Genomic DNA, 13,809 nt, shown 5'->3' with positions numbered 1-13,809 from the left:
AAAATTATTGAAATAACCTTGTTTTAACTTGACAAAACCTCCCTTAATGGTCATCTTCTAGCATTTTTGTCGAGTTAAAAAAGGGTTATTTCAATAATTTTGTATATAAAATTATTTATAAAAGTAGAATGGGTATTTGAAAAAAAACCATGCACTTGTCTAACATTTTTCTGTCTGAAAATGTAACAAAAGGGAGGTTTTTGTCAAGTCTCTCAAAAGTTCAGGGGAAGTATTTATTAAAATGAAATTATAAGGGAGGTTTTTTTTATTATTAAAAAGTTTAGGAAAGGTTTTTTGTAATAACAAAGATATCATGGCTTATGCATCAAGATTTGGCTGGCTTATAAATCATATATTTATCTCTCCAATCACATATTTACAACTACCACTTTGGGAAGAAAAGGGGTTAAGGGAAGGTTATTAGTGATGTATGCACCGAGTAATAATAATAATAATAATAATAATAATAATAATAATAATAATAATAATAAAAGCTTCTGAGTTACCATTCTTGTTGTAGGCCCCAATATCTCTTCCTTCCATCTTCTTCTTTGGCTCTCACGCCAAGAAATATATTGAGGATGCATAGCCTCCTGACTTGCACGTATGTTTCACAACATCTCTTTCCTTTGTTTTCTTTCTAAAAGGTCTATAATGCTTCAGCACCATTGGAGAGACTACTTCCAGGGAAGCAGTGTCAACATAACACATAAGCTAAAAATTTTTCATCTAAAAATATTTGAATTAAAACTTTCACCATCCACACGTAACCATCGAACAAGTCTTTTGCTAGTGCTCGCTACTAAATCCTTGGCTTTGGAATGTGCCCTTATATCTAAAATGCAGTTGACTTGACCACTTCAAATGAAAATTAAATATCACCATCCATGGGTATTTATTTTGAAAATTTTAAAGCATAAGTTCATCAACTTCTGTTGGGTTTTTAACGTTGACCTAACAGAAGGGTCAGTAAATATAATTTATCCCAAATGTAAGGTGAAGTTTTATGCAGTGCTTAAAAAGGTCGGGGGAGGTTTAAGTATTTGTTAGAAACATTAGGGAGGTATAAGTAATTTACCCCTAGCTATTCCGATAGACTGCAGCAGTTGTGTACCATTCGAATTCTTTTTTTCTTTCGAGTCCAAATCCTACCAAGCTAGTCGGAGTAAGAGAGCAGTAGGCGAGGAGGACTGCCTTCTCTTCCTCCATGGCGACTGCCACCTTCTCTCCTCCCTTTCGTTTCTCTCCAATCTCATCATTCCCCTTTAAATTTAGAACTCGAACCAGGTTCAGTATTCCGCCGCTGTCCTCTTTGACCCCCCGAGCTGCTCTCTCCGATCCTTTCGTTCTCGAAATTGCGCAAACCTTAGAAGACTCTGTTTCAACCCCTTCTCCTTCTTCTTTGCCACCTCCACCTCTTCAAAAACTGCGGGACACCTCTTCTGAGTCCATCCTCTCCATGTCTTGGCCTACTCGCAAAGACGAACCTTTTCGCTTCATCGATACTTCTTTCATCAAACAGTCTCGGATTCATCCAATTCCGATCCCTTCTCCTTCCTCTGATCTTGCCGGTATCTCGTCCGATACCCAATTTCCCAGTCTTGTCATCGTAGATGGTCACATCGTCCCCTCCGCCTCCCAGCTCTCCGGATTTCCGGACGGTGTCTATGTGGGCAGCATTTCAGGTATCTCCTCGGAGGCCATTATGGAAAAGGTACTCCAGCTTGTGTCTGACTTCCACGACGGTGACCTTTTTTGGTCCCTCAATGGAATTGGAGCTCCTGATGTTACTGTTATATTCGTCCCTGCCGGGTGTCAGGTCGAGAAGCCCTTGCATTTGAGATTTTACTCTCGTGAGGGAGGGGAAAGTGGGTCTAATTATATGCCCTTGTCAAGTCCGAGGGTGTTGGTGTTGGTGGAGAAAGGAGGGGAGATTGGAATTATTGAGGAGTATTCCTGCGGTGATGCCGATAAATGTTATTGGGCAAATTCTGTTATTCAGTTGGCGCTCGAAGAGGAGGCGAAAATTCACCATTCTTACATACAGACACAGACTGCAAGTGCTGCCCATATCAAGTGGACCTTTGTTCGACAGGTAGATTACTGTTCTTGCTTTGTTTTCTTGGGTGGGTTGTAATTGAATTTAAGTAAAACTATACATTTCTTTTATCTTATAATTGACCATAAAGGGTTTAAGCAGTCCAACTTCATAATGGTATGTTTACGGTTGCGTTTGCTTAGTTCAGAACAATTGAGTCTGAAGTCTAGAAATTATACCTTATACATTCATGTGACTGTGTGCCTATATGGTCGTAGAGACTCATACATTTCATATTTCCCACTTGGTTTATAAAAATTGCAGCCTGAAACATAAAACCATAGATATATGTATACGATGGGCATAATAGTAACTCCTTTGGATTTGAATTTTATTAAACAATATTGGAAGTTTTAATAAACAATGTTGGATGTGAATTTGTTCTTTTACTATAAAAAAAGTATTTTGTTTTTTGTAGAGGTTCTGATAAATAACTAGGATTTTGATAATGTTTGAAGTTGACATGCAATCAATTAAGTGATGAAGAGTTCTGAAAGCATGTATTAAATAATAACACATCAAATCATAAAGTAGTCAATAAGCTTCTCCATTCCCCTTTCTTGTAAACATGCAAATCCCTTACAATAGGTGGAAGTCTAGCAAGGTGCTAGACTGAATGCTTATGCACACATTAGGCATGGATGAAATTACAGTTGGAGACCTGCAGAAGGGAGCTTAAAGTACTGTTTGCACTTTGTACATTGCCATGAAATCGCAATGGGTATTTCTTTGACAGTGTAACTCACCAATCTCCATTGATACACAGAGCAGTGAGTAATGAGTAGAACTGACTGATCTAAATCTTTTATCCAGTTAAGAACTTAGCAAGACTCAAGAAGGAAAAAGCCCATGTAAATGGACCTTTGGTCTACGTACAGACCCATCTTGACCATAGGAAGGTTTGTTTTCAGTGAATCCTCTCACCCAGCCCTCCTCTACATAAGCTCATATTCTTCAATTCTAGGAACAAGTACAAGATCTATCTAATTTGTGGAATATGAAGGGGAAAGGGTGTTAATGGTGTATAACAATTGTCTAGATACTCAACTCAACAAAACCTTATTACAATTGTTTGTGGTAAGACTACACAAACCATATTTAGTTATGGCAACTAAAAAATACATCAAAGGTGCTTAACATCAACATTTAATGAACGCTTAATAAGTTGGCAAGCATCCTTTATGTCAGTCCCTATTGGTTTGTATTAAAACTCTATACCAAGATGTAGTGTAAAACTAAATACATATTCTGATAGAAGGTAAATATCAATCTGTTCACAAACTATTGAGGTGTATTTAGTATTATAATTTTGGATTTGGCACAATAAAAACGTTCTTTTCTCAATATACAAGTATCTGGTGTATATTTCTATTAGCCTTTTGGAATACCACACATTCCATATTGAGATGTACTGGGAAAATACTTTAAGCAACGGGAGCTGGTGCAAGGTTGATGTTCATCTTGGGAATATGATTTTCATGCAAAATTTTTGGAGGGTGATGGTGAAAAATCCTAGGAGAATTTCTGTTGAGCAAAAATAACCTGGTGTTATGTGTCAGCTCTTGCCCCATTACCATCATTTATAATTCTTATATGTAGATTGAAATAATTGTACTGCATTTTCATTTATCTATAATTTATGAATCTAAGCTTGTTATGGTTTCAAAATTTTCAACAGGAATCATCCAGTAACTATGAACTTGTAGAGATAAGTGCTGGTGGAAAATTAAGCAGGCATAATCTCCATGTTCAGCAAGTGGGCCCGGACACAGTTACAGAATTGTCAGCATTTCATTTATCTGTAAGCGATCAGACCCAAGATCTGCATAGCAGATTAGTGTTGGACCATCCCCGAGGCTATTCGCGGCAGCTTCACAAGTCTATTGTGGCTCATTCATCAGGACAGGCTGTGTTCGATGGGAACGTTAAGGTCAATAGGTATTTTCTTTGGCTTTAACCCATTTCTTCCTGTTGAGCCAGAGCTACTGATAAGTTGACTATTGCACTTGTGTTTTGGTGCTAAGTGCTACATTTGAAAGGGGAGGGAAGTCCTGATGATTTTGGCATTTTGTGCAATTTTTCCCTCATAGCAATTTCAATGTAGTGGTAACATGTGACCATGAAGGATTCTTTGTTAAAATATGATGTGGTACCCAGTATACCGTAACACATGTTATTGGCATCAAGGTTCCAAATATTGATACAGACCGATATTCTAGATGGGGCGTAACGGTCTGTACCATTGGGTGCTTTATTTTTCTTTTAGTTTTTTTTTTCAAACTTGTTCACGGGGGTTGGTATAAGGCCTGTCTACCTCCTAAAACAGGCCAAACCCCGAAATAATGCTTATAGTAGCATATCGGTGGGCCACCTGACACCGATGACCGATACGATATGTATTGGCCGAATATGAGCCGATACATTGTGAAATTTTGATCCTTAATTGGCGTTTAGAAGCTTTGTGGAATTTAGCGAGGTGACTACAAAACATGACTCTTTTTTTTATAGATTACTACAAACATGACTTTTGACCACAAAAATGAATTTCACTTGCATACTTTTTTTCATTATTTCTATTATACATGCAAGCTCTTCATTGGACAACCTCTATGTGCAGATATAGCACAGTTTAATGAACTGATTAGGATGAATGTTTGTGAGCTTAGGGGTGGAACTTTGGAAGGAGGATTCTTAGAAGGCTTCCAGGTGGGAGAGGAAGAAGGGGTGGTTTTGCTTCAATATGCCAATGACACTATTTTTTGTTGATGCATCTCTAGAGCATATGGAGAGTATTAGGATGATTCTGACATGGTTTGAAGTAGTCTGTAGACTGGAGTAAACATTCATGGAAGTGAATTAATGGCAGTGGGAGATGGAACTAATATTGAGCAGCTAGCAGACTTTGTTGGATGCAAAATAGGTAAACTGCCTTCAAAATATGTGGGGATGCCACCAGGAGAAAGATGTGTACTAAGAAGATTTGGGAGCTGGTGGTAGAGAGAATTGAAAAGAAATTAGCTTCATGAAAGTCAAGATACCTGTCCAAAGGAAGGAAACTGACACTAATAAAAAGTGTGCTGACTTCTTTTCCAACTTGCTCTCTTTGTTTCCAATTCTGGCAAGCATGGCTAAGATAATTGGAAAGAAGATGAGGGACATCTTGTGGCAGGGGTGGAAGGTAGGGTTTAAATTCCACTTAGTTAAATGGAATAACGTATGCAGCTTAAGAAAGGCAGGGGGCTTAGGGGTGAGAAGAATGAGCAAATTTAATGTAGCTTGCTTGGGTAAGTGATATTGGAAATGGAGTGAGCAGCTGATTAGTCCATGGAGACAAATCATTATGGAAAAATATGGCTCAAGCAATCTCAATTGGGATCCGGGAGAAGCCAACTTATCTTATGGGTGTGCTTGATGAAGGGGTATCCAAAAGTCAGGAAGGGAATTCAAGAAGGTGGTTAGGTATGAAGTAGGGCATGTGACAAGGATAAAAATATGGCAAGACATTTGGTGTGGAAATCAAACCCTTAAAGAGTCTTTCCCAACACTGTTCGAAGTTGCACAGAATAAAGAATGTTTAATTTTAGAGGTTTTCTCTCAAGAAAGGGGAACGGGTGTTTGGTGCCCAGTCTTCAGAAGGAAATTGAATGATTGGGAGTTGGGGCAAATGGCAATGGATGGAACTGATGCAAAGGATAAGCAGAATCAAACTGGTCAGAGAAAGAAGTGACAAAAGGTCTTGTGTGTGGGAAAAATTAGGCATCTTCACAGTAAAATCTTTTTACAACAAGCTCTGTTGTGAAGAGGAGAGTTTCCCAGAGAACAAGGTGTGGAAAATTGTTGCTCCCCTTAAGGTAGTGTTTCTGGTATGGACAGCCACCTTGGGAAAGCGTTTAACAGCAGACAAACTTGCTAGCAGAGGGTTGTTGCAGAACCAAGGTGTGTAATGTATGGAGAGGCCACTGAAGAAGCAGATCACTTGTTTATCACTGCAAACTTGCAAGGAAATTATGGGTGAAACCTTTAGGTCTCTTTGAGGTTCAGCTGTGCCTTCCAAACTTCCAGAGGATCTGAAGGCTTTTCTTTGGGGCTGGCAGCAGAGAGGTCTGTCCAAGGGAGGGAAAATCATTTGGAGAGTGGTGCCGGCAGCAGTTATTTGGTCAATCTTGACAGGGAAAAATAGGAGGCTTTTTGAGAATAAACATAGTTCTGAAGATGTATTATTGAAAAGTTTTGGGGGAGATTATATTCTTGGGTAGCAGTACACAAAGGTTTCACGGGTATACCTTTTTATTTATTTATTCATTTTGATCAGCAACAGATTTCAAGGGTATACCTTACAGTCTTTTGATATTTCTAAACTTTTTGTATATATGATCACAGAATAGGTGCTGTACAGAGATATTGATGTTCCCCTGCTCAGTAATTTATTGTACAGGGCCTTGTATATGTTTTGTTCGGTTATTAATATTACACTTTACCTTTCTGAAAAAAAAAAAAAAAGATTAGGATGCATGCTTGTCTTGTTTCGAAACAGAGGCCATTGTTAATCAATGGAAGAGCTTTTTTGGACATTGTATATAAATCCTGTTTCTAATTTAATAAAATTTTCAGTTCTCCATAACAAAAGAAACAGAAAATTTGGGAAAAAGGGAAAGAAAGAAACAAAGAACCTTAGTTGCCTTAAAAGTGTATGATCTTTTCTGTTATTTTTTACAGAATAGCTGATAGTGCATGATCATTTTTGTTATTTTTTACAGAAGAATAGATAATATTCCTTTCATTTCTCCTATGCCTTTTCCATGCAAATGGGCTCATCCTGAAGTTGGTTATTTTATGCTATATTTGGATGTGTTGCTCATAGAATTGCAATGTTGTTACAGTCATTTGCTTATGCGTCTACATTAGAGAACCGCTAAAGCATATACTGCTGCTTTTCCTCCAACTATTGTTATTTTACATAATCTTCAAGGAATAGCAAAAAGAATTTAGGTGGCTATTAATTGGGAAATCAATAGTCTTGCCATTGAGGCTCTGGGATTTTTAGCTTCTTACCAAGGCCCTGCTGTTCTAGCTGTTTTTTACACTAAAGTTCTATCCCCGATTGTAGGATATTATTTTGAAGGATTTCCATTCTATACCTATTTCTGATTGTAAATCTGTTGTTTTCTTTAATATAGCAGGTTGAGGTCTGCCTTAACCCCTGCTGACGTTTTCTACGAAGATAAAGTTACACCTGTGGTTTTTCACAATTGAATTCACTATGCTGCTTGAATTCCCTCACCAGCACCTTCTATATCCTAACCTATTCTCTCTGGTGTTGGTAAACCTTACACTTTTTTACATGTATAAGTTTGTCAGTCCAAATGCATCTTTTAACTTGCATTTAAACCTTCATTTCTTACATGAGAAGTGTAAACTTAAACTTTTAGTTTATTAACGCACTATTTAGCTATACTATAATGCCTTCATAGTTCTTAGTAATAGCTATTTGCTGAGTGTATGCCAAGGTTCATAGGGGAAGGTTATCCTTGACTATTTTGTAAAATTTATTGCTGAGTGTACCTACCCAACTGGTAGATTTACTTTCAATCCGGAAAATGTTTGATATTCTATGCTTTGGGTTTATTTTAGGGAACAGAGGAGAGTGGTGTGGGATCGTTTAATGCCCGTTAGAAATTACAAGAAAAAGACCTCATTTGGTGTAAATTTGGAATTACATCCCAGTCCAACAGATGCCTAACAATTGATTGATCTATTAAGGCCATGTTTGGGAGTGCTTAAAAACAAGTGCTTATTTGGGTCATTAAGCACTTATTGGTATTTGGGAAATAAGCCCGAAATAAGTGCTTATTTTAAAAATAAGGGCTTATTTTTTAAGTCCAATTTTTCAGTTTTTTTAACTGCTTATACAATAAACACTTATTCAAAATTTTCTTCCAAAATTATCCCTAGTTGAATTTTAAAATACCATTTATAATATTATCCCTAGTTGAATTTTACAAAAGCACTTTTGTAAAAGTGCTTTTATGAAAGCACTTTTATAAAAGTACTTTTATAAAATCAGTTTTGTGAAAATACTTTTACAAAAGTACTTCTATAAAAGTATTTCGTAAAAGTGCTTTCATAAAAGTTTTTTATAAAAGTAATTTAATAAAAGTGCATTCAAAGGGTATATTTTATAAGTTTGAAAGAAAATGAAGGACAAAATAGTCACAAATGCTTATTTAAGTGTTTATTAGAGAAAAAGACTACCAAATGCCTAATATAAAATAAGTATTTATTTTAAAAAATAAGCACTTGAAAAAGTTGGGTGCCAAATGCAAATAAATGCTTATTCGAATAAGCACTTGTTTTTAACTTAAGCACTCCCAAACATGGCCCAAGTGTACGTTATTAAGGGGAAAACATTTATTAAATTGTTGATTTGACCGGTGGTTCACCTCCTCCATCTCAATAAAGTCAAATCACAAGTTTTTTTGGTAAAGAAATCATCAAGTTAGATATTGCTTACTTACCTGTTTCTCATTAAGAGAAATGTTTGCTTACCTATTTCCTTATTCTACAGATATGCACAACAGACAGATGCTGGGCAGTTGACAAAAAACCTCCTACTTGAGCCCCGAGCAACAGTGAATGTGAAACCCAACCTACAGATTATTGCTGATGATGTCAAGTGCTCACATGGAGCTGCGATAAGCGACCTTGAAGAGGATCAGATCTTCTACTTCCAGGCACGTGGCATTGACTTGGAGACAACAAGAAAAGCTCTAGTCTTTGCCTTTGGTTCTGAGGTTGTGGAACGGTTGCCTTACAACTCCCTTAAGAAGAAGGTACAGAGCCATGTCAAAGCGTTGTTGGAAACTACATCCGGAGGTGCCCCATAAAGAGTGTGATAAATTACTAGGAGCTATACTGGTGCTTGGTTCATTTTTTTTTCTGCTCCAACTGAAAGCACAAGATGCCTTCTCTGAGAAGTAGAAGGAAGTTTGTTAAGCAAACTGTACCTTAACGGCTGGGAAAAGAGAATGTAATTTAAGGGAAAAAATTGAAATGAATATCTGTTCTTACCTCCCTTCTAAGGGCATGTACCACTCTGTTCAGTCACCTATTTGCATTAGAGTGGGTAAACCACATTCCTTGACTAACCTCGAAATTTCCTGTTGTTGACACTTATTTCCTGAATTCTGGTAAGGGTTTTCTTCTACTCAATTATCATTATCCGCTCTCAGCTAAACGAGTGGTTAAACTCCTGCTCCTGTACTTGCTAATTAACTGTCCTGTTCACTGGGCAGATTGTTGAGAGAATCTAATTACTCAATGCAACGGCTGGACATGGGACCAAAAAAAAAACATTGATGGATGCCTGGATGATGTGATTTGTGAATTTTACTCCTATATCACTACTTTCTAAAAATGATGAAGATTGAAGAATAATTTGTTATTAACCGAGGAAGGAGAAAGGAGTCTGGGGATGCACCGAAGATTTTAGGCCCAAACCCAAAAATATGTTCAGTGCCGATAGAACGAGTTATAATCAAGGTTTAAAGTATTAATACGTATTGTATCAAGCTTTCCCATACATTCTTATAGGTGTATGGGGTTTTGACTGGTTTAGGGGGTGGACGGACCACTTTAAACCAGCCCCTTTGATTCGGATTTGAAAAAGAAAAAAAAAATCTATTATAGTCAAGGTTTAATCTACCGGCGTACTGGACATAATGAATTAGTTCATGAGTAGATTGAGGTACATTAATTCTTTCACCATCCCATAATAGCATCCGATCTCACTATTCATCCCTTGTCTTAACAATTGCAGCTGTATATGAATAATTAATATGCCTATCCCGAGTTAGGGTCCTCTCAATTGGAGTTTCCATTTTTAATTCAAGACCAGTATCACTATTTTGAAGAGCCCATAAATAAGTCATTTTGCTTTTAGAAAGGCGCGTTCACCAATCACAACCCGTCGATTGATTGGATATTGCCGGAGCGGGTCTACTCTAGGATTTCATTTCAGATGACCTCGAAATCGTATCAGCTCTAGTGGTTAAAATGCAGTTCTGGGTGCTTTCCGTTGCCGTACATGCAGTGGGTTTGTGAGAGACTGGCAGCACAATGCGATGAGATGGCCGACTCATCGTTTCTGTGCGTCTTTGCCGCACTACTACCGCTCCCTCTTAAGAGCATGCGCCCATCGAACCTCTCTCGAGGAGGGCGAGAAGCTCCATGCCACTCTCATCAAGAATGGCCTCGCAGCCTCCCCCGGCGCTTTCCTTCACAACGCACTCCTCCATCTGTACGCCGCATGCGGCCTCGCATTGTCCGCTCGTCGAGCATTCAATCAAATTCCCTTCACGCACAGGGACACTGTCGACTGGACCACCTTGATGGGCTGCTACGCTCGCAATGGTCTGCCAGAGGAGGCGCTGGTTCTCTTCCGTCAGATGCAAGGAGAGGGCGTACGGCTCGATCAGGTATCCTTGGTCAGCCTCTTTGTCGCGTGCGCCCGCCTCGGAGATTTTCGCGCTGGGGCGCAGGGGCATCTCTGCATGATCAAAAGTGGACTTCATTTCACAGTCACCGCGAGTAACGCAGCTATGGACATGTACGCCAAGTGTGGGCGAATGGACGATGCGAGACGGGTGTTCGACGAGATGAGCGAGCCGAGTGTTGTCTCTTGGACAGTAATCCTCACTGCTACGCTGAAGTTGGAGGGGACACGGAAAGGAAGACGGGTGTTCGATGAAATGCCGGAGAAAAACGAGGTTGCCTGGACAGTGATGATCTCAAACTATGTGGAGAATGGGTTCTCTAGGGAAGCTCTTGCGCTGCTTTCCAGTATGCTATCATGTTTGTGCTTGGAGCTTAACCATGTCACTCTCTGTTCCCTTTTGTCATCCTGCTCACTCTCTGGAGATCTTACGGTGGGAAGGTGGGTTCATGTCTACGTCTTGAAGACAATGAAGAAAGAGATGCATCTTATGGTGGGAACGGCTTTGGTGGACATGTATGCCAAATGTGGGAGGATAGATGCTGCTTGCCGAGTCTTTGAGGGTATGTCTCGCCGGAATGTTGTAGTTTGGAATGCCATGCTCGGTGGTCTTGCCATGCATGGACGTGGCAGGGCGGTGTTGAATCTTTTTCCTCGCATGGTTGCTGAAGTCAAGCCAGATGATGTAACCTTTGTGTCCATTCTGAGTGCGTGTAGCCACTCGGGGCTGGTTGATCAAGGTTGCCGCTACTTCCATGACCTTGGTCCTGTGTATGGGATAATGCCTAAGGTTGAGCACTATGCTTGCATGGTAGATCTATTGGGACGGGCAGGTCGACTGGAAGAAGCTGAGATCCTAGTGAAGAAGATGCCAATTCTCCCAAATGAAGTTGTGCTTGGTTCGCTCTTGGCCTCCTGCAGTCTCCACGGAAAGCTTCAACTGGGCGAACGTCTTCTGCAAGAGTTAGTTCAGATCAATCCCCTCAACACTGAATATCATGTGCTGCTGTCCAACATGTATGCATTGGCTGGAAGGCTCGACAAAGCTGATTCTCTCCGCCAGCATCTCAAGAACATGGGAATAAAGAAGGTGCCTGGCATGAGCTTTATTCACCTGAATGGCCAAGTTCATCAATTCAGTGCAGGGGACAAGTCACATTCTCAAATCAAAGAGGTGTACACTATGTTGGATGAGATGATTCGAAGGTTGAGATTGGCGGGTTATGTCCCTAGCACTTCTTCTCAGATATTCTCTACTTCTGAAAGTGGGATCGACGATGCAGATGTGCAAGAGGAGAAAGAGCAAGCGCTGTTCAATCACAGTGAGAAGCTGGCTATCTCCTTTGGGCTTATGAGCACAAAACCTGGTATGCCCCTCTACATATTTAAGAACCTGCGGATATGCCAAGATTGTCATTCTGCAGTAAAGCTTATTTCCAGTGTTTATGGCCGGGAAATTGTCATTAGAGATCGTTATCGCTTTCATTGTTTCAATCAAGGCTCGTGTTCTTGTTCCGACTACTGGTGATCATGACCAAATCCTGCTAATCAGTCAGAGCTGCGGTAGAGGGACCTAATTTCTTACTGGGGATCAACGAGTTACTTTGGTTGGAATGCTGGAGCCTGGAGGTGGCAATTTACGTACTATTAGGTATTAGTACGTCATCATATATGATGGGCATTATAGTTGAATTGTCAGTGTAGTTGGCAAAACGATTCATTTTCCACTATCACCATCTACGTTAGTTTGCTCATAGTTCTCATGCTTCCACAAGAAAAAGGACTTGGATGGCTAGAACACAGCCTACACATTTTAGGAAAAGAGAATGTAGTAATAATAGATCATTAGGGGGACATTCAGGGATACAACTTGGGACAGGTTAACCTAAACCCAACCCAAAAAATTTGGGTTGTTAGGGTTAAACCCTTGGGTAACCCAATAATCTGAATTCAGAATATGATTGTAACATTGCAGATCTCTCTGATCTTGTTTACTTATCAAATGCGTATAAATGTATTTATACATGAATTACACATGCGTATACATACATATACACACAGTTATGTATATATAAATATTCACATGGTTCCAGACCTGGGCTGGGCTCGGGCTTGGCTTTTGCCAGAATTTGAATGGAACCAGCCTCAAGCTCGAGCCCAACACAGTGCAAAGTCAGGCTCAAATACCGGGCCATGAACACGTCTAGGTTCCAATATCAGCAAGATTGGCAAAATCCCCCCATTTATGTAGGGGTGATATGAAATATTTCAGGAACCTTTTCGGCTAGTATCTCTAATGTTTAACCGATATATCAACAATATTTCAAATTTCATTGATAAATTATGCATTTTCCAGCAAGATTGGCAAAGTCCCCCCATTCTTTAGTAATTGGATGGTTGGCTTACTAATTTGATATGATTCACATAATAAATCATTATAATGAAAATGCAAAAGAAAAAAAAAAAAGGAAGAGAAAGAGAGATGCTTATTTAAAAAGAGAGTGGACAAAATACTAAAAGGCAGACAGAGAGATGCCCATTTGATATGCAGTCATTTGATATGGATTTTTTGAGCCTCAAAAGTGCAATTATAATTTTCCTAATAATTCCATAAAGTTTTGACAAATTCCGTGCTTTTAGAAAATTTCCTTCATTTCTTTAGACTTTCCAAACATCTAAGCAAAATATCCCTGAAACTACATGATAAAATGTCTGCCATTATTGAAATTGCAATTCATGAATGTGCGTTATATATCTTACCATCCAAGTGTCCATGCAAATGCTTTTTCCCTAGACATTTCTTCCAATGTACTGAGCTTGTAGTTACTGGCTGCTACAAACTTGTGATTATGAATGAACAAGTACATTATTTATCATAAATTAAAAGGAAATGGCCACTAATTACTGCTTCACTCCCATCTCTAAATGCTAGACTTTTTTTGGTGTTGATGATACTTCAAACTGTCCAAAGAGATTTGAACATTCTTGAAGTTAATTATGTTTTAAATCCTTAGATGGTCTCCCCTCCCCCTTACAGTTAGCCGGGAACTTTGATCAGAAGGGGAATTGTCAATTTCTCAGTAGAAGGCAGCCAACTCAAAGATGGGAAGATAGACCTAGCACATATCGATAGTTCAAGGTTGGCAACTTGTATATTTTGGCTTTATATTGACATTAAATAGGTTTTAACTAGTTTTTTTTTTTTCTTTTTGAATTTTTA

At 39.0% G+C, this 13,809-nt stretch overlaps 2 protein-coding genes across 4 annotated transcripts; both read left to right on the top strand.

The window, feature by feature from the left end:
- The first annotated feature begins 1,094 nt into the window (after positions 1-1,094).
- Positions 1,095-9,316, top strand: ABCI7 (non-intrinsic ABC protein 6). 3 transcript variants are annotated; one of them, XR_016110556.1, is made up of 4 exons: positions 1,121-2,095; positions 3,777-4,036; positions 7,279-7,418; positions 8,664-9,316. XR_016110556.1 is itself a non-coding variant. In XM_088980396.1 (3 exons), exons 1-3 carry the CDS (start codon positions 1,208-1,210, stop codon positions 8,980-8,982), a joined length of 1,467 nt encoding a protein of 488 aa, XP_088836522.1. In that variant the 5' UTR covers positions 1,095-1,207; the 3' UTR covers positions 8,983-9,316. The 3 variants fall into 3 exon arrangements, 1 of the variants encoding a protein (XP_088836522.1); XR_016110555.1 differs by having other exon boundaries at positions 7,276-7,418; XM_088980396.1 differs by lacking the exon at positions 7,279-7,418 and having other exon boundaries at positions 1,095-2,095.
- Positions 9,317-9,867: 551 nt separating this feature from the next.
- Positions 9,868-12,618, top strand: LOC148863210 (Pentatricopeptide repeat (PPR) superfamily protein). Its single transcript, XM_088974981.1, has one exon. It carries the CDS (start codon positions 10,219-10,221, stop codon positions 12,115-12,117), a length of 1,899 nt encoding a protein of 632 aa, XP_088831107.1. The 5' UTR covers positions 9,868-10,218; the 3' UTR covers positions 12,118-12,618.
- The last annotated feature ends 1,191 nt before the right edge of the window (positions 12,619-13,809 follow it).

This window comes from Nelumbo lutea, chromosome 3 (genome assembly GCF_056320005.1).
Source record: "Nelumbo lutea isolate HS-2025 chromosome 3, American lotus-T2T, whole genome shotgun sequence".
NCBI classification, from domain to species: Eukaryota; Viridiplantae; Streptophyta; class Magnoliopsida; order Proteales; family Nelumbonaceae; genus Nelumbo; species Nelumbo lutea.
This window is presented reverse-complemented; position numbering and strand designations above follow the sequence as displayed.

Excerpts from the sequence above, each read along its gene's own strand:
- ABCI7 (XM_088980396.1), top strand. The coding sequence starts at position 1,208 with ATGGCGACTGCCACCTTCTCTCCTCCCTTTCGTTTCTCTCCAATCTCA. Across the intron at positions 2,096-3,776 it reads AGTGGACCTTTGTTCGACAG|GAATCATCCAGTAACTATGA; the intron begins GTAGATTACTGT and ends AATTTTCAACAG. Across the intron at positions 4,037-8,663 it reads GGGAACGTTAAGGTCAATAG|ATATGCACAACAGACAGATG; the intron begins GTATTTTCTTTG and ends CTTATTCTACAG.
- LOC148863210 (XM_088974981.1), top strand. The coding sequence starts at position 10,219 with ATGAGATGGCCGACTCATCGTTTCTGTGCGTCTTTGCCGCACTACTAC.